The sequence below is a fragment of the Callorhinchus milii genome, unplaced genomic scaffold (genome assembly GCF_018977255.1).
Source record: "Callorhinchus milii isolate IMCB2004 unplaced genomic scaffold, IMCB_Cmil_1.0 Scaffold9, whole genome shotgun sequence".
Taxonomy (NCBI): domain Eukaryota; kingdom Metazoa; phylum Chordata; class Chondrichthyes; order Chimaeriformes; family Callorhinchidae; genus Callorhinchus; species Callorhinchus milii.
The window spans coordinates 22,980,858-23,001,436 of NW_024704750.1; the positions used below are offsets into that span (position 1 = coordinate 22,980,858).

General features: G+C 52.4%; 1 protein-coding gene across 1 annotated transcript in view; it reads left to right on the plus strand.

Moving 5' to 3' along the window:
* Positions 1–16,361: 16,361 nt before the first annotated feature.
* LOC103173239 (cytosolic carboxypeptidase 3-like) overlaps positions 16,362–20,579 on the plus strand; it is a 12,577-nt gene continuing 8,359 nt past the window's right edge. The window contains exons 1-6 of the mRNA XM_042338152.1: positions 16,362–16,394; positions 16,743–16,803; positions 17,448–17,585; positions 18,556–18,746; positions 19,164–19,269; positions 20,290–20,437. Of these exons, the coding sequence (XP_042194086.1) occupies positions 16,362–16,394; positions 16,743–16,803; positions 17,448–17,585; positions 18,556–18,746; positions 19,164–19,269; positions 20,290–20,437 (677 nt within the window). The remainder of the gene's footprint in view (positions 16,395–16,742; positions 16,804–17,447; positions 17,586–18,555; positions 18,747–19,163; positions 19,270–20,289; positions 20,438–20,579) is intronic.

Below are 20,579 nucleotides of genomic sequence, written 5' to 3' on the forward strand. Positions count from 1 at the left end.
CGATGTAATGAATGTGTGTATGAGGGTCTCGGTGGTATAGTCCTTTATAGCCTGATATAGCGCTGTAAAGCTCTGTATAGCCCGTCTTTATAGACCCGGTATAGAGCTGTATAGCCTGGTATAGCCCTGTATGCGGATGACACCCAACTCTATCTTTCTACTTCCTCCCTCAACTCCAGGACCACTGCTGTCCTGACAGACTGACTGTCGGACATCAAGTCCTGGATGAGGGCAAATTTCCTACAGTTGAATGTGAACAAGACTGAGGCCCTCCTGACTGGTTCGCGCAGCGCCTCCGCACCTCCGCACCTCAGGCTCTGGCAGCATCAACCTCCATGGTTATACACTACAGCTCAGCAACTCACCAGCCAGTCAGGAACCTGGGGGTCTTGTTCAACCCTCAACTGTCTTTACTTCCAAACATCCAAGCCATGACCCGCTCTGCCTTCCCTCACCTCTGTAACTTCAGCCAACTCCGCCACTACCTCACCCCTCAGGCCACTGAAACTCTTGTTCATCACCTTCATCACCTCCAGGCTCGACTGTGCAAACGCCCTCTTGTCGGCCTTCCCAACTCTACCATTCTCGCCCGACTCCATTGGCTTCCTATCCTTCAGAGGATCCAGTTCAAGATCCTGGTCCTCACCTACAAAGCCCTCCATGGCCTCGCCCCACCCTACATCTGCGACCTCCTAACCCCCTACCAACCCGCCCGCTCCCTCCACTCAGCCGGCTCTGGGCTGCTCCACGTCCCCCGACCCACCCGTCCCACCATTGGCGGGAGAGCCTTCAGCCACTCTGCCCCCAACCTCTGGAATTCCATCCCCCAATCACTCCGCCTCACCCCCTCTTTAGCCTCCTTCAGGTCCCACCTCAAGACTCTCCTCTTCGACAATGCCATCGGCCACCACCTTCCCCTCCCTTCTCCCCCCCTGACCCCAGCTCAGGTCTGAAATGCTGTACACTGTCCAGCACCTTGGGATGTCCTCCCGACGTGAAAGGCGCTATACATGTAATCTTGTTGTGGTTGTTGTATACCCTGGTACATACCTGTATAAACCTGTCTAATAATAATAATAATAATCCTTGCATTTGATATAGCGCTTTTCACGTCGGGAGGACGTCCCAAAGCGCTTCACAGAACACACTGTAAAGTGAATTGACTGTATATTTGTGGGCGAACGCGGCAGCCAATTGCGCACAGCAATGTCCCACAAACAGTCGTAGATTGAAAATGACCAATTTATTATTGTTTTTGGTTTTGGAGGATTATTATTAGGCTCTGTGTGGAGTAAGGAAACTTGTCCGAGGTTTCGCCCTCTGCCTGGAATTGAACTCAGGTCTCTCACTTGTAAAGCGAGTGCTCTAACCACTGAGTTACAGGACTCCACATATAGCCTCCACGTATAGCCTGGTATAGCCCGGTGTAGACCTGTATGTATAGTCCGGTGTAGCCTGGTATAGCCCTGTATAGCTCTGTCTAGCCCTGTATGGCCCTGTATAGCCCGGCCCTCAGCTCCACCAGCCCTGCCCGTTTACAGTGTGATGTGTAGGGTTTGTTACTGACAGAATCCTGACATAAACCCCAGTGGCGCAGACAACAATAGTTTGGACATTCTCCCCTCGGCCCCAACAAAAAGCTGTTGGGAGTAACATCCTTCACCTCGTGGCTTTGTGTGTGTGTGTGTGTGTGTGTGTGCAGGGGGCCAGTGTGTGTGTGTGAGTGCGTGTGTGTGCAGGGGGCGAATGTGTGTGTGTGAGCGCGTGAGTGTGTGCGAGGGTGAGTGTGTGAGGATGCATAAATCACAAGGAGGCTGTCACGTTTGCTCACACACAAACTGAGGGTCACACACACATACAAAGACACACACACAAATACGCATACAAACACACACACACAGACGGTCACACACACACACACACACTGAGGGCCTCTTGCGTGAGACCGTTTGACGATCATTAACTCGGTATCTGTAACCGGCCATAACATTCCACCCCCCCAGAACATACCATTCCGGAACATTCCAGCTGAGGAGGTAACCTGCGTGGCGTTCGGTTTGGTTCTGGTCTTTAACGTTACCCCCCACCCCCGTACGTACATAGATACTGTGTCCTGGGAGGGAATCACATACACCCACGTCCATGTATAGCCTGGTATAGCCCTGTATAGCCTTGCACAGCCCGGTATGTATAGTCCGGTGTAGCCTGGTATAGCCCTGTATAGCCTGGTATGTATAGTCCGGTGTAGCCTGGTATAGCCCTGTATAGCTCTGTGCCTACTGTGTACAGGCAACAAAATACACAGTCAGTTCACTTAACACCATAAACAAAAACAGAAGTCGCTGGGAACACTCAGCAGGTCAGGCAGCATCTATGGAGAAAGGATACGCACATACATACATACTAGTAATTATTAGCATGTTACCCCTCCCCTCAGCTCCCACCCCCAGGGGCAGGTCTCTGACCCCCCTCCCCACCAACTCCCCCCACCAGGCGCTGTGTAAACGTAATAACAACAATAATAATCCTTACATTTGAGATGTCTCTAAAAATGCTTCACAGTGCTAATGTTTTGCATCATTAACCCCTTTAACCCATCATCCCCTGTCCCTGTACCCCATTTTCTCCTTTGACTTCCTTGCCCTGCTTTTCCCCCTCTCTGTTTGTCTTTAAAAGCCTCTCCCTCCCAACGCGCCCCAGTTCTGACGAAGGGTTGTGGAACTGAAACGTTGACTCACTTTCCTTTCTCCATAGATGCTGCCTGACCTGCTCACAGCAGGCACTCACCTCACACCCGCCCCCAACTGTACACTACACCTTCCACCACACTAGGTTGTACACACTGGCTGTGTAATGTACAGCGTCTTGTACACACTGGCTGTGTAATGTACAGCATCTTGTACACACTGGCTGTGTAATGTACAGCATCTTGTACACACTGGCTGTGTAATGTACAGCATCTTGTACACACTGGCTGTGTAATGTACAGCTTCTTGTACACACTGGCTGTGTAATGTACAGCGTCTTGTACACACTGGCTGTGTAATGTACAGCGTCTTGTACACACTGGCTGTGTAATGTACAGCGTCTTGTACACACTGGCTGTGTAATGTACAGCGTCTTGCACACACTGGCTGTGTAATGTACAGCGTCTTGCACACACTGGCTGTGTAATGTACAGCGTCTTGTACACACTGGCTGAGTAATGTATATTGTCTTGCACGGTGGAACAGAAATAGCGAGAGAGAAAGGTGAGAGAGCGATAGAGAGAGTGGTGGGGAGGGATGTGAGGAGAGAGCTGGACAGTGAGAATTACAGCTGCGGACGGACACGATGGGCTTATTAATCTTAAAATTGGAGCTCGGTCATTTACAACAACATTTAGGAGTGAAATCAGGAGGTAATTGTTCTCCCAAAGGAGAGTGAAAATCTGGAACTCTCTCACCCAAAAGGCTGTGGATTATGGTGGGATCCATTCACATTTTCAAGACTAAGGTGGATTCGCAGTTTGTTAGGTCCGGGGGTCAAGGGCAAGAGCTGGTAAAGAGTACAGATCAGGCATGATCTTAAAGAATGGCGTCACAGGCTTGAGGGGCTGAATGGCCTCCTCCGTTTTCTATGTTCCTTAACCACCCCCCCAGGGAGAGGAGAGGGGGTGTGGGCCCTGATGGACGCGCGTTCGCCCACAAATATACAGTCAATTCACTTTACAGTGTGTTCTGTGAAGCGCTTTGGGACGTCCTCCTGACGTGAAAAGCGCTATATCAAATGCAAGGATTATTATTATTATTATTAGGTGAACAGGAAATCAAATGTCAGTTACTGTCCAGGTTGCTAATTCGAGGGGGGGGTTTACTGTCTAGCCGGGGGGAGGACTGAGCAGGTCAGGGTCCTTTCTGGCTCTCTCGCTCACTCCCCCTCTCTCCTCCCCTCTGGAAAATCTGGACCGGTCAGGATTCCAGAGGAAATCGGGATCAATGTGGAAAACAGTCTCTTATTCTAAAAAAAATCTGATTATACAATACACTGCATATGCAGAGAGGGGGAGAGAGAGAGAACAGAGAGAGAGAGAGACCCACACACAGAGAGAGAGAGAACACAAGAGAGAGGGAGAGAGAACACACATACAGAGAAGACACAGAGAGAGAGAGAACATGAGAGAGGGAGAGAAACACAGAGAGAGAGAACACACATATAGAGAACAGAGAGAGAGAGAGAGAGAGAACATGAGAGAGGGAGAGAAACACAGAGAGAGAGAACACACATATAGAGAACAGAGAGAGAGAGAGAGAGAACATGAGAGAGGGAGAGAAACACAGAGAGAGAGAACACACATAGAGAACACAGAGAGAGAGAGAGAGAGAGAACATGAGAGAGGGAGAGAAACACAGAGCGAGGGAACACACATAGAGAACACACACAGAGAGAGAGAGAGAGAGAGAACATGAGAGAGGGAGAGAAACACAGAGAGGGAACACACATAGAGAACACACAGAGAGAGAGAGAGAGAGAGAGAACATGAGAGAGGGAGAGAAACACAGAGAGAGGGAACACACATAGAGAACACACAGAGAGAGAGAGAGAGAGAACATGAGAGAGGGAGAGAAACACAGAGCGAGGGAACACACATAGAGAACACACACAGAGAGAGAGAGAGAGAGAGAGAACATGAGAGAGGGAGAGAAACACAGAGAGAGGGAACACACATAGAGAACACACAGAGAGAGAGAGAGAGAGAACATGAGAGAGGGAGAGAAACACAGAGCGAGGGAACACACATAGAGAACACACACAGAGAGAGAGAGAGAGAGAGAGAACATGAGAGAGGGAGAGAAACACAGAGAGAGGGAACACACATAGAGAACACACACAGAGAGAGAGAGAGAGAGAGAACATAGGAGGAGAGAAACAGAGAGAGAGAACACACATAGGAACACAAGAGAGAGAGAGAGAGAACATGAAGGAGAAAACACAGAGAGAGGGAAACACATAGAGAACACAACAGAGAGAGAGAAGAGAGAGAAACATGAGAGGGAGAGAAACACAGAGAGAGGGAACACACATAGAGAACACACAGAGAGAGAGAGAGAGAGAACATGAGAGAGGGAGAGAAACACAGAGCGAGGGAACACACATAGAGAACACACACAGAGAGAGAGAGAGAGAGAGAGAACATGAGAGAGGGAGAGAAACACAGAGAGAGGGAACACACATAGAGAACACACACAGAGAGAGAGAGAGAGAGAACATGAGAGAGGGAGAGAAACACAGAGCGAGGGAACACACATAGGGAACACACAGAGAGAGAGAGAGAGAGAACATGAGAGAGGGAGAGAAACACAGAGAGAGGGAACACACATAGAGAACACAGAGAGAGAGAGAGAGAGAGAACATGAGAGAGGGAGAGAAACACAGAGAGAGGGAACACACATAGAGAACACAGAGAGAGAGAGAGAGAGAACACACATATGGAGAACACACAGAGAGAGAGAGAGAGAGAGAACACACATACAGAGAAAAGAGAGAGAGAGACCACACTTTTCTCCCCCCGTTAATCAGTAAAGTTTGAGCGAGAGTTCGGTTCTCTCCCTCACTCCCCTCCCAATCTCTCTCTCCCTCACTCCCCTCTGTGCTCCCTCCCTCCCTCCCCCCTATTTTTCTCTCTCCCTGTGTTCTCTCCCTCCCCCTCTCTCTCTCTGTTCTGTATCCTCTCTCTGTGTTCCCTCTCTCTCTGTGTTCTCTCTCTCCCCTCTGTGTGTGTGTTCTCTCTCTCTCTCTCTCTCTCCCCCTCTCTGTGTTCTCTCTCTTTCTCTCTCCCACTCTCTCTCTGTGTGTTCTCTCTCTCCCCCCCTTCTCTGTGTTCTCTCTCTCTCCCTCCTCTCCCCCCTCTGTGTGCTCTCTCCCCCCCCTCTCTACCCCCCCTCTATCTCTCCCCCCTCTCTGTGTGCTCCCCCCCCCTCTCCTCTTCCCTCTCCCCCTCTCTGTGTGCCCCCTCCCTCTCCCCCCCCGTGTGCTCTCTCCCCCCTCCTCTCTCTCTCTCTCCCCCCTCTGTGTGCTCTCCCCTCCCCCCCCGTGCGCCCCCCTCTCCCCCCCTTTCTCTCTGTGTTCTCTCTCTCTCCCCCCCTCTCTCCCCCCTGTGTGTGCTCTCTCCCCCTCTCTCTCCCCCTCTCTGTGTGCCCCCCCCTCTCTCTGTGTTCTCTCTCCCTCCTCTCTGTGCCCTCTCTCCCCCCTGTGCCCCCCCTCTCCCCCCCCTCTCTCCCCCCTCTCCCCCCTGTGCCCCCCCCCTCTCCCCTCCTGTGCCCCCCCCCCTCTCCCCCCTGTGCCCCCCCTCTCCCCCTGTGCCCCCCCCTCTCCCCCCTGTGCCCCCCCCCTTGTGCCCCCCCTCCCCCCCCTCTCCCCCCCCCCCCTGTGCCTCCCCCCAGCTCTGACCTTGTAGGTTCTGCACTCTCATGTCGCTGATGTGGCCGATCAGCTCCTCCCGCTGGAACCAGTCTCCCTGCGGCTCAGCCATGGAGTCTCCTCTCCTCTCCTCTCCTCTCCCCCTCTCCCCCTCTCCCTGGAGGTGGTGGCGCAGGAAGGCTGAGAACTGCCTGGATCTGGGCGGAGAGAGAGAGAGAGAGAGGAGGGACTGACACCCCGGGGAGCACTGCCCCCCCCCCCCCCCACTCCCTGTGTGCACACACACCCCAACACACCTGTACAGAAACATCACACACACACACACCACCTCCACACACACACACACACACACACCACCTCCACACACACACACACACACACCACCTCCACACACACACACACACCACCTCCACACACACACACACACACACACCACCTCACACACACACACACACACACACCACCTCCACACACACACACACCTACACCCAAACACAAACTCTCTATACCACACACACAGTGATACACACACATACTCTGTACAGCACAAACTATACCACACACACACTATACCACACAGACACACACAGTCTATACCACACAGACACAGTCAAAACCATACGCAGACACACACACTATACCACACAGACACACACAGTCTATACCATACACAGACACACACAGAGTCTATACCACACAGACACACACAGTCTATACCATACACAGACACACACAGTCTATACCATACACAGACACACACAGAGTCTATACCACACAGACACACACAGTCTATACCATACACAGACACACACAGTCTATACCATACACAGACACACAGTCTATACCATACACAGACACACACAGTCTATACCATACACAGACACACAGTCTATACCATACACAGACACACACAGTCTATGCCATACACAGACACACAGTCTATACCACACACACACACAGAGTCTATACCACACAGACACACACAGTCTATACCATACACAGACACACACAGAGTCTATACCATACAGACACACACAGTCTATGCCATACACAGACACACAGTCTATACCATACACAGACACACACAGTCTATGCCATACACAGACACACAGTCTATACCACACACACACACAGAGTCTATACCACACAGACACACACAGTCTATACCATACACAAACACACAGAGTCTATACCATACAGACACACACAGTATATACCATACACAGACACACAGTCTTTACCATTCACAGACACACACAGTCTATGCCATACACAGACACACAGTCTATACCACACACACACACAGTCTATACCACACACACACAAACTATATCACACAGACACAAACTATATTCCACACACACAGACACATGCACACAAACTATACCACACACACACAAACTATACCTGAGGTGTCCACTAACTCGGTGTGTGTCTCAGACAGACACCTAGTTAGTGTACAGCTCACACACTACACACACTGTGCACACACCTGCTCACTCTACAGCGAACACTACACAGAGACACACACACTTTACAACAGCGTGCACTTATACAGCGCCCTCCATGCAGTGTAGCGTCTCTACCCCACATACACAGAGACATACACACACCTGGTTACTGTACAGCAAACACGACATACACACGCAGTGTGTGTATCTCTCCACCAGATACACACGCTCTACATCAGATAATAATAATAATACACACAGACCCACACGCACTCCACACCCAGAGAGACACAGCCAGACACACACACTCACATGTACATACACTCGCTGTCCAACACACACACACACACACGCGCACGTGCTCTTGCACATTTACATATACAACACCCACTCATGTATGCATTAACAGTCCTGCAGCCTCTCACACTCACAACAGTGCGCACTCCCAGCCCAGTGTGTGCATTGCTGCACACCTCACTCGTGTCACAGCTTTGCGCACATGCGAACGTGTGTGTGTGTGTGTGTGGGGGGGGGGGAGTGATAGACCTCACCCAGGGCCTGGAGGGGGAGGCGGAAGAAGCCGGGTTAATGGGGAGCTCGTGGGGGGGGGGGTAGTGGGATATACTCTCACCCCATAATCCAGTGCTGAACGCTGATGACAAGATATAGTGGCGTTAACACATCATCGCGATGTCTCAAAAGCGCTTCACAGTATTTACCGCAGAGAGTGACTGTGTATTTTGGGGGCAAAAGATTGAACTGTGTTTTTTTTACACGCTCTCCCTGGCAGAGTGAGCACTCTCTCTCTCTCTCTCTCTCCCTCTCCCTCTCTCCCTCTCGCCTCCCACGCACAGTTCCCAGATTAGAGTATGTAACAGCAGCTTTGCCTGCGGCTCTGGCTTTGAATAACATTGAGAGTTTATATAAACCCTCATCCCATATCATCGCGTCCCCCCACACTCCTTTCCCCGCCCCGCCCCCCCCCACTCACTTCACCCCCCACCCCCACCCCCTCACAGCAACGATAACAATGTTCATTTACATAGCGCCCGTCACACAGGGCAGAGTCTCGGGGCTCTGGGAGGGGGGGCGGGGAAGCGTGTCAGAAGCCGAGCGTGGGGGGGGGGGGGTGGAGGGGGGGGTGGCCTCACAAAGAGGTGGGTTCGAGTGGGATTTAAAGACATAAAGGTGGGGGTTTTGGGGGGTGAGTGAGGCCTTGGGACTGAGGTTTGGGGCGGAGTGGCTGAAGGCATGGCCACCGATGGTTGAGTTGTCGGTAGCTGTTCACCCACCCCTGATCTCACCCATCGGGAGTGCTGTCCAGTCATTGTGACCCTGCCACCCACTCCCCCCAACCCTAAAACACCTGAATAATAACAATAATCATCCTCAAATTTGATCCAGCTCCTTGTCATGCCATCAGGCCATCTCAAAGCGCCTCTCGGGATTTACAGTAAAGTGTAGTGACTGTGTGTTTGTGGGCGAACTCGGCAGCCGATTTGTGCTCGGCGATGTCCCCATGAGTGAGTGAGCGAGTGACGTGGGGCTGGGAGGCGAGAGTGGTGTTAACAGATCCACGCTGACACCCTCATCACAGTCAGTCACCTAACTCTCACCCGCTAATCCAGCTCATCCCATAATCAGCTTTCCTTCCCCCGCCTCCCGCCCGCCGCCCGCGGCAGTCCGTGCTCAACGCACACTGATACCAGCTGTGGCCTTCCTCCAATACAGCATGTGTGTGTGATAGTGAGTACAGGTGTGAGAGAGTGAGTGAGTGTGAGTGAGTGAGCGTGTGAGGGTGAGAGTGAGCCTGTGTAGGTGAGGTGAGAGTGAGCATTTGGGGGAGGGTCCGTGGGGGTCTTTGGTGATCTCTCCAGTCCTATTCGAGAGAGAGAGAAACTCCCTTCTCTTTTCCAACTGCGCCGCGGGATCTTTGACGTCCACCTGCACAGAGCACAAATGTCTCAACTTCTCACTCGAAGGACAGCGTCTCTGTCAATGCTTCTCTCTCCCTCTCTCTCTCCCCCCCCCACCCCCTCAGCGTTGCGCTGGAGTGTCAGTCTGGACTGTGAGCTCAAAGTCCCCGATATGGGGATAGACCCCACAACCTCCTGACTCAGAAACGAGAGCTGCAGGCTGGGCTGTGAGCTGACATACCAGAATAACATCATTAGGCAGAGCTTCGAGGCGGAACCCAAACTGCAGCATGCTAATTGCTGCCCACGCCCAGGGAGAAGAGCCTCGTCCTCACACCAGCCTGCCTTTCCTGAGCCCAGCGTCACATCAGTCAGTAACCCCAGCCCAGCCCAGGAAACACCCCTGGGGAGAGAAGAGGGGAGAGAAATAGGTCATAATAAACTTTGCATTTGATATGGCGCTTTATCACATTGTTGAGTTGTCTCAAGAGCGCTCCACGGGACATACTGTTAAGTGCAGTGACCACTTTGTGGACGAAACGCGGCAGCCAACTGCGCACAGCGGTTTTTGAGGGGATGATTACCCCCGGAAAACGATCTGCCAATTGACTAACAACCGGGTTCCTAGGTAAACAGGAGTGGCTGTGTGTGGAGTAAGTAAACTTGCCTAAGGTTTCGCCCTGTCCCGCCCGAGAATCAAACCCAGGTCCTCTCCCTTGCGAGGCGGGCGTTCTAAACACTGAGCTACAAGACTCGACGATGGCAGAAAGATGGGTTGAAGCTCTGAGTTTTGTGTTATCCCCTCAGCAATTGAGCCACTTGTGTGGTTGTGGGCTGGGTTGAGCAGTGACAGGTTTCCCAGGCGGTCAGTGCTGTAATCAGTCAGGATGGTGCACTACGTATGGGCGGGCGAGCAATCATGGTGGGACAGGCAGGTGACGGGATATCCCAGACAGCAGTGGTGGAGCGGGGGGCACGGGGGACAAACAGGAGGCCGGAACCAGTCGAGCGGTGGCAGAGGGTGATGGGTTGGGGAGCGAGCAGGTCGGAGATGTGGAGAGGTGACAGGGCATGAGGGGAAGCGGCAGCACAGCCCGGTCACTGTCAGTGCCACCAGCACCTCATCAGGGTGTTTCGCTGGTTGCTGAGTCAGTCACCGTAGGTGCAGAGTGACTCACACTGGGCAGGTTAGGAAACATGTGCAGGCACAGAGGGAGCTTCTCTGTTGCAAACCACCCCTGACTCTCCGACAGAGAGAATCACTACAACAATTTGCATTTATATAGCGCCCTTCACACAGGGCGGCGTCTTGGAGGGCGAGTGCGAGGGGATCAGATCAGATCGGGAGGAGGCAAACTCCAGTGCAGATCTCTGTGTGAGAGTAAGCGACTCTCAGAGCAAATCTGGTGTTCACACTGAGTCAACAAAAGTGAGGCAGATTGCCCAGGGCCCAGGCAAGTCACATGTGAAGGTACAAAGTACCAGACTGTGCTGCCAATGGTAAGATGGGTGGGTTTAGCTGCTTAAAGTCCAACAGTTGCTCCACTGCCCACACTGGGTCTCTGAACTTGCACAATAATAATATCATCCAGTACTCTCCAGCATTCGGTATACAGAATGCATTCCCCAGAGAGAGAGACAGAGTGAGTGCATTTTCCATTCCTGACACACAGAAGTTTGCATGTGCAAGTGGCAAACATGTAGATTTATAGTTTATTGTACTCTCAGTCTGGTTTAAATACTCTTAACCACAGCCACGTGTTTCTGCATGTCAGACGTCCTCTAGCTTAGTGATTAAAGCACTCGTTTTGCAAAAAAAGAGACCTGGGTTCCTTTTCCGACTCGGGCGGAAAGTTGGGCAAGTTTCCTCTCTGCACACCCCTCTGTTTACCTGCAGTAAATAGAAACCCGGTTGATAGTCGATTGCCGGATCGCTTTTCCCTTCATAACCCCTTCAAAAAAAATAATAATTTGGTTACTCGATCCACAACTATTTGTGGGACACTGCTGTGCGCAATTGGCTGCAGCATTTCACCCCCAAAATATATAGTCAATTCACGTTACAGTATATTCTGTGAAGCGCTTTGAGACGTCTCGAAGAGGCGATAAGGCGCTTTATCAAATGCAAGGATTATTATTGTTATATTATTATCCGATTGAGAGTGATGATGGGTTTCCGTGTGGGTCAGACACCCGGCTGATCACAGTGACAAGTTTCCGTGTGAGTCAGACAACTGGTTGATCACAGTGATGGGTTTCCGTTTGTGTCAGATACCGATCTAACTCCCGCCCCGGCTCTGAGAGGAAAAATCGCTGACGTTTCGCCACAAAGTGATGTTCACAAAGCTGATTTCTCCCCCTCACCCCATCCCCTCTCCCCCTCCCCCACAGTCACTACGGTTGACAGTGAATCCTGAGAAGCACTTTGTGACATGATGGTGTGAAGATTAATACTAATCTTCTAATACTAATACTAGTCTGAAGTGGAGATTAATACTAAGCGCTCGATCAAGCCAACAGTGTTCAGAAATGAGTCGGGCATAAACAGAATGAAATATATGGTTTGGGGAGGGGCGGGTTGTACAATATCCAGAGGCAAATCCAGGCTTTCCTGGAAGGGAGGGGGAAGTGAGGGGGGAGGTGGGGGGACAGACACACTGCAGGTGGAACCTCAATTACACGGCTCAGTGAAACGACAAAAGGGCTGATGTGTAAATGAATAATAAATGGAGAGAGTGTGTTAAGCGTTAATATTGGGTGTAAACAAAAGCAGCCACTGAATGAATTATTCAGCAAAGGCTTGTTAAAGACAAGGTCTAATCACCCGGGAGTGAGAAGTCCTATAGAGTGTAGAAGGAAGGGAAGAGCGAGGGAGGGAGGTGAGTAGGGTAGAGTGTAGGAGGAAGGGAAAAATTGGGTGGAACAAAAGAGGAGAGTTAAGGGAGCAATGGACAGCCATGAGGTGGGGATAGAACAGATAAAGATGAAAGAGGTCAGGATGGCGAGAGGTTGGGAGGTCAGAATTGGGAGGTCAAATCCTGGATAAAATGAGATTTGGGTCCTGTCCAGAACAGTGTGAGGGGCCGGACATGGGAGCCGGATTACTGTGTCAGACGTCACTGGGATTTGTGGAAAGTGAAGGAAAGGTTGAGGGGAAGAGAGTTCAGTGAGAGAGAGAGAGAGAGAGAGAGAGGGTGACAAGAGCTGTGTGGAGTGATGGAGGAGACGGCCAGGTAATAGACTGGAGGCTTTGGTGTTAAGATATGGAGTCCTGTAGCTTAGTGTTTAGTGTGCTCACCTTGCAAGCAAGAGGACCTGAGTTTGATTCCCGGGCAGGTTGGTGCGAAACCTTAGGCAAGTTCCCTTACGCCAGATCCGTCTTGTTTACTTAGCAGCAAGTCGGAACTTGGTTGATAGTCGATTGCCAGATCACTTTCTGGGGGTGATAATCCCCTAAAACAAATGTGGTCACTCAATCAACTGTTTGTGGGACACTGCTGTCTGCAATTGGCTGCCGCGGTTCGCCCACAAAGTACACGGTCACAGTGTTTGCTGTGAAGAGCTTTGAGCCGTCTCAACGACGTGATAAAGTGCTATATCAAATGCAAGGATTATTATTATCATCGTTGAGGGGAAGAGAGTTCAGCAAGAGAGAAAGTGAGTGAGAGAGAGAGAGAGAGAGAAAGAGAGAGCTGGACGGGAGCTCTGTGGAATAATAGTAATAATAATCCTTGCATTTCATATAGCACCTTATCACGTCTTCGAGGTAAGATGATGGAGCAGACATGAGATTGCCGGCTGAGATCAGAGAGAGAGAACTAGCCCAATCAGGAGATGATGGGCTTTGAGACTGGAACCATTGGTGATAAGCTATAGCAACTGATAATTGTAGTTTCACTTGAATTTCACAAGAACCAGTGGACGAGTGCCAAGTTTTGCAACCCTGTTGACTGTGGAGGTCAAGCTGCACCTCGTACTCCAGCTTCTGACTTTCTGTTTGCCAATAGCACAGAGACAAGGATATGGTCCAAGGCTCCCTCAGCTCCCAGTCATTGTAAACAACGTCCCACGTGGGGGACTGGGAGCTCACGCTCCAGCAACAACAATGCAACACATTACATTCATGTAGTAATAGTAATAATCCTTACAGTTGATACAGCGCCTTATCACGTCTTCGAGACGTCTCAAATCGCTTCACAGGATATACTGTAAAGTGAAATTGACTGTGTATTTTGTGAGCGAAACGTGGCAGCCAATTGTGCACAGCAGCGTCCCCACAAACAGTCATGGATTGAGTGGTCTTATAATTCTTATTTATTTATTTTGAAGGGATTATTACCCCTGGAAAAGCGATCCTCCATTCGTCAACCGGGTTCCTACTTACTGCTAAGGTAAACAGAGCTGTGTGGAGTAAGGAAACTTAACGTTTCCGTGAAGCGCCTTGAGACGTCTCAAAAACTTGATAAGGCGCTATATCAAACGCAAGGATTATTAGGATTACTTCACAGTATAAAAAGTGCTTTGAGACGCACTGTGATATTGTGCAGTAATAATTGAGGTTTGCTGCCCTCTTGTGGAAACAAAGGGGCCTGACGTTGGCGGGGGAGCATGGCGGGTGGGGTTTGAAGGTTACTTGATGTGAGGCTGAGAGAAGATCCATAGGGTATCTGCTGGCCCGAGAAGGAGGGACGCAACCGGATGGGGTAACTGCTGTAGTACCCCCATGTAAATCCACACAGCTTGTCACACCAGCATGAGGACCACCTGGCCGGCCGGGGTACGCTGGACTTGCCGTATGGGAAACTGGGGAATGCCAACAACAACAACAACTTGGATTTCTTGAGATTTATTTATGTCTCAGAGCGCTTCACAGTAACGGATCCCGGGGCCGAGCCCGGGGGGAGGGGGAAGAAGGTGACCAAAGGCGCGGTCGAAAAGAAAGGTCTGAGCCCTGAAAATAGGAAGAGAGGGGGCGAGGTGAAGGGAGTGAGGAAGGGAGTTCCAGAGCCTCGGGGCATAGTGGCTGAAGGCACGGCCGCCGAGGGTGGAGTGGATGATTTGGGGGATGAGGAGGAGGCCATCCCGGTGCAGAGAAGGCAATGGGCACTGTTGTGAGGAGAGAGGTCAGAGAGAGGTGGGGGGGGTCCAGGTGAGTGACAGCTCCCACCAGCCAATCACTGTCCAGAGCCCACCCACCAATCCTGAGTGACAGCTCCCACCAGCCAATCACCATCTAGAGCCCACTCACCAATCCTGAGTGACACCTCAGACCAGCCAATCACCATCCAGAGCCCACCCATCAAGCCTGAGTGACAGCTCACACCAGCCAATCATCATCCGGAGCCCATCCATCAATCTGAGTGACAGCTCAGACCAGCCAATTACCATCTAGAGCCCACTCACCAATCCTGAGTGACAGCTCAGACCAGCCAATCGTCAGCCAGAGCCCATCCCACCAAGATGAGTGACAGCTACGATAGCCAATCACCACCCGGACCCCGCCCTCACCCCCCCCCTATTTTACCTGACAATCCTGAGCTCCTTCAGGGCACCAATGTGTCAGTCACACACAAACCTCCAGGGACGGGGGTCTGAGTGGGAAGAAAAGACCACGTTGTGGGCACCACACGACAACACTCTCTCCCCCACCACTCCCCCGCACTGTGATCTCGTGGTCGCCGTTACCATCCGCACTTCGTTACTGTACATTGCGCAATTGTGCTATCATCGCGTTTGCCTGTAAATACATAGCAGAAACTTGCGTTCCGTTCACACATCGCGGCCTTCACGTCGGAGCCCGATGATGCCGAGCCGGAGGGGAGGGGGAAGGTCTCCACGGGCACGGTCAAAGAGAAAGGCCTTCAAGCGCCACCTGAAAATGGGGAGAGGGCGAGCGAGGCAAAGAGATTGAGGGAAAACGTTCCACAGCTTCAGAGGGTATAGTGGCTGAAATCATGGATGCCGATGGTGGGATGGAGGGTCAGGGGGAGCAGGAGGAGCCTGGAGCCAGTCGAAGGGAGGCAGTGGGGAGTAGTGTATGGAGAGAACAGGTTGGCGAGAGAGTGGGGGGTGGTGGGGGGGAGGGGGGGGGTGCCTGGGCATGAAGGGATTTAAATACAAGAGAGAGGATCTTGAAATCGATCTGCTCTGTGACAGGGAGCCGGTGGAGTTTGATGAGTACTGGGGTAATGGAGGTACAGAGTTTAGTGCGGGCAAGAATGCGAGCGGCGGAGTTTGAATTAGTTGAATTTTGTGAATAGTGTAGCAGGGAAGACCATAGTCACTACACTTCACAGTATATTCTGAGAAGCACTTTGAGACGTCCTTTCGACGTGATGAAGTGCAAACCCAAATGCAAGGATTATTATCATTGTCATCTCTCTCCATTCATGACTGTGTTTAGCCATTGCCATAGGGACGGTTGCTGGTCAATGTCAGAGGCCACAGAGTGTTTGACAGATCACAATGGCCCCTGAATGTCCCCCCTACCCTACCTCGCTCGTCTCAGCAACCACCCCCTCCTCCACCGGTACTGCTCCCAGTCGAGCGGGCCGGTGGGCGGCAGGACAGAGGGAATGAGAGAACCGGCTGTCAGATGGAGCGTGTGGACAATGACGTGGATGAGCCAGTGAGTCTGACCCTGAACTACGACTCCCTCCCAACTCCTTCCCCTCACACTCGGCTCAACCCCTGCGCCCCCCCCCTGCTCACCCCACACCCAGACCTCCTCCCCGCTCAACAATAATTACATCACATTTACACGTTGCCTTTCACATCGGGAGGACATCTCAAGGGCTGGAATGTCAGGGATTTGGACCCGAGTTGGGTGTTGGGATCAGGAGGGGTGGAACGCGGGGAGGGTAGGGGTATGAGGGTGGCTGAAGGCGTGGTCTTGAGCTCACACCCACACCCTCTGCGCGCACACACCCCTCCCCCGACCACCCCCTGCCCCAGGCTGATGCTCTCCTCTCCTCAGGATGAAGATGTCTACAGTCGCTTCTTGCGGCTACACCTTCAGCAATACAGTCGCTTCACAGGTCAGTGCAGGGGGAGTGGGGGGGAGGGCGGACACCGGGTGGGGTGTGTTTGAATGTGTGTGAGCGTGGTGGTGTGTGTGTGTGAGCGGGGATGCATGTGTGTGAGCGGAGTAGTGTGTGCAAGCGGGGTGGTGGTGTGTGTGAGTGATGCAAGCTCAGTGTGAGGCTCCACCACCATTAAGCGCTCCAAGACGCTAACCTGCTTGGAGGGCACTACATAAGTGCAAGTTGTTGTTGTGTGAGTGAGTGAGTGAGTGTGTGTGTGTGAGTAGTGTGTGTGCGCGTGGGGGTGAGCGGGGGTGTGTGTGGGGGGGTGGGCAGTATATCAGCAGGGGTGTGCGTGTGAGCGGGTGGGTGGGTGGGGGGCGGTGTGCGTGAGTGTGGGGGTGTGCGCCTGTGAGAGGGGTTGTGTGCGTGCGAGAGGGGTTGTGTGCATGAGCGGGGATGCGTGCATGAGCGGGGGTGTGTGTGAGCGGAGTAGTGTGCACGAGCAGAGGGGTGTGTGTTGTGTGTGAGTGGAGTAGCGTGCGCGAGCGGGGATACGTGTGTTGTGTGTGAGCGGGCGGGCAGGGTGCAAATGGGAGGGGGGGTTGTATGCCTGGAGGGGTCTGTGCTGACTCGGTCTCTCTGTCCCCACCCTCCAGAGGAAAAGGCCGGGAAGGGGGCGAGGATGAAGCAGAGTGACGGGGGGTCTCTGACCTCGGAGGAGGAGGATGAGATGGAGGCGACCGAGGACTCAGAGGAGGAGTTTGAGGAGAAGGAGGTATCCCGGCACGGGGACGGTGAGCCCCTCACACTCCTCCCCCCACCTCCTACCTCCCCCCCCCACACACACACACACACATAGCTGCTCCTCACATCCTCACACCCACTTTACGCTTCCCTCCCCCCTCACACACAGCCCCCCGCCTCACACTCCACTCCACCCCCATACACACCCCCTAACACACAGCCCCCCCCTCACATCCCACACCTCCCTCACACCCTCTTTCCCCTCATAGCCCACTCCACCCCCTCAAACCTCACTCCCCCCTCACACTCCACTCCCTCCCCCTCCACCCACTCACACCCACTTCCGCCCTCAAACCCCACTCCACACCTCACACACTCTTCCCCCTCAAACCCCACTCCACCCCTCACACCCCCTTTCCCCTCACACCTCTCTCCACCCACTCACACCCCACTCCCCCCCTCGAATCTCCCCACTTTCCCATCCCAATCCCCACCCTCACCCCCTCCACCCCGCGCCTGGCACGACAAACAGAAAAGGTGTCGTTAGCAGCTTTGTCCAGGAATAGAGGTGACCGAACCCTGGAGAGACAACAACAACAATTGACATTTACACAGTGCCTTTCACGTTGGGAGAATGTCCCAAGGCACTGGACAGTTGAAGGTTAGCACCTGATCTGGGGATTGGGAACAACAACAACAACAAAATTACATTTATTGAGCGCCTTTCACGTCGGGAGGATGTTGCATGGGTGGGGTGGGGGTACACCCCCATGAATACGACTCTCCCCACTTACTTCCCAAGTATCTAGACAGATATCCTGGAGCTCTCTACTCTAAACCCCGTTCCGCGCTCTCTCCCCATCATGTCTTTGCTGGTGCTTGCTCCCCACTGGAGTTTCTTGGTAAGAAATCTATAATAATAAATTATCATTCTTGCCTTATCATTTTGTTGAGAGGTTTCAAAGTGTGGATCCAACTCACGTACACATCAGACTGAACTATTCCTTTCTGCTCTTAAAGAGTCTATCTACGAGCAACTGGGCTCCCGCACCACACAGCTTGTCCTAGAGAAGCAGTTCGGTCGGGAGGTGAGACGCCTGCGGAAGCCACGGGACCTGTATGGCCTTTCAGCTCTGCGCTCGGCACAGGTGCCCTGCTGGCCTCAGGAGTGTGAGGTTCTCAAAGAGAGGATCAGGCACATCGGTGAGTGGGTCCACCCAGCCCAGAGCTCAACATCAGCCAGGTAACAGATACAGTAACACTCTCTCCACACCGTCCGTCCACTCCCAGGTCAGGGTTAGAGACACAGTAACGCTCCCTCTACACTGTGCGTCCACACTCCCAAGTCAGGGTTAGAGACACAGTAACGCTCCCTCTACACTGTGCGTCCACACTCCCAGGTCAGGGTTAGAGACACAGTAACGCTCCCTCTACACTGTGCGTCCACACTCCCAGGTCAGGGTTAGAGACACAGTAAAGCTCCCCCTACACTGTGTGTCCACACTCCCAGGTCAGGGTTAGAGACACAGTAAAGCTCCCCCTACACTGTGTGTCCACACTCCCAGTTGAGCAGTATGCCCAGTGGAGTGAGTAGATGGGTTTTGCTGACGAATTGTGTCTCCACAGAGGGTATTTTCCCGGAACCGGAGCCGCTGTACAAGCCGACGGGACAGGAGCAATCCCTAGAGTGCCTGGCCCCCGAGGAGGGGCTGCTTGTCTACGTCTCCAACAAAGGTACATGTACATCACCCCTCCCACACGCCATCAGCCCCCAGCCTCAACCCAGTCTACACGGCCTGTATTGGTTGAGTTTTTGTCACTCCCCCCTCCCACCCCGCCCCCAAATCCTGATTTCTAGTATCTCCCCAGCTCAGCATCAACTCCACAGGGTCAACAATTTGCATTTGCACAGTGCCCTTCACGTGGGATACAGTCCCAGAGAGCTTAACAGTGGCGAAGCCTGACTCCGAGCTGGCGGTGGCCATAGGCATTGTCGTTGAGGAAGGTCTTTAGGCTTGACCTGAAAATGGGGAAGGAGGGAATAAGGCAGACGGATTGAGGGAGCGAGTGTGACAAGAGCTTCAGGGGGTAGTGGCTGAAAGCGCGGTCACCGATGGTGGAATGGAGGGGACGAGGGACAAACTGGAGGCCAGCCAGAGCCAGTCGAGAGGAGGCAGGTTGTTGCGTTGTGTATAAGGAGCTGTGCATATACAGCGTGTATATTAATGAGGGTGTAGTACTGCAGCGTGTCTTTAGAGTGTATTTTAATGTGGGTGTTGTACATAGCATGTATTTAGGGTGTATATAAATGTGGTTGAGGGCCATCAATGTAAAATAGTCACAAATAGATCAAAGAGGGAAGTTAGAAGAAATGTCTTCACACAGAGAGTAGTGGGAATGTGGAACATGTTACCACAAGGAGTCGTTGAGGCAAATAGCATAGATATTGTATTTAAGGGAAAGCTCGAGAGGTACACGAGGGAGAAAGGAATAGAAGGTTCTGCTTGAAGGGTCAGTTGAGGAAGGGAGGAGGAGGCTCATGTGGAGCACAAACACCAGTTGGGCCGAATGGCCTGTTTCTGTGCTGCATATGCTAATGTATTCTAATGTGTTGCAGTGTATGTTTAGCGTGTATACAAACCCGGCTGCTGTATTGCAGCGTGTATTTAGTGTGTATCTAAACCCGGCTGCTGTCCTGCAATGTGTATTTAGCGTGTATTTAGCATGTATGTAAACACGGCTGCTGTGTTGCAGCGTGTAAGGAGCCATACTTCACATACTCCCGTGTGGGGGGCAGCCCACGGCCGCTGAGACAGGCCACCTATAATGTGGACAAGCAGAGCGACACACTGCTGTTTGAGGCTCGCTTCGAGAGTGGCAACCTGCACAAGGCCTTCAAAGTGTGAGTCACGCCTCAACACACATCACTTATTGTCACGCTCTCTCTCTCTCTCTCTCTCTCTGACTCCGTCTCTCTCACTACTCGTCATTCTCTCACTGCATCACTCTCTCACTCTGCGTCACGCTCACTCTTTCCGTCACTC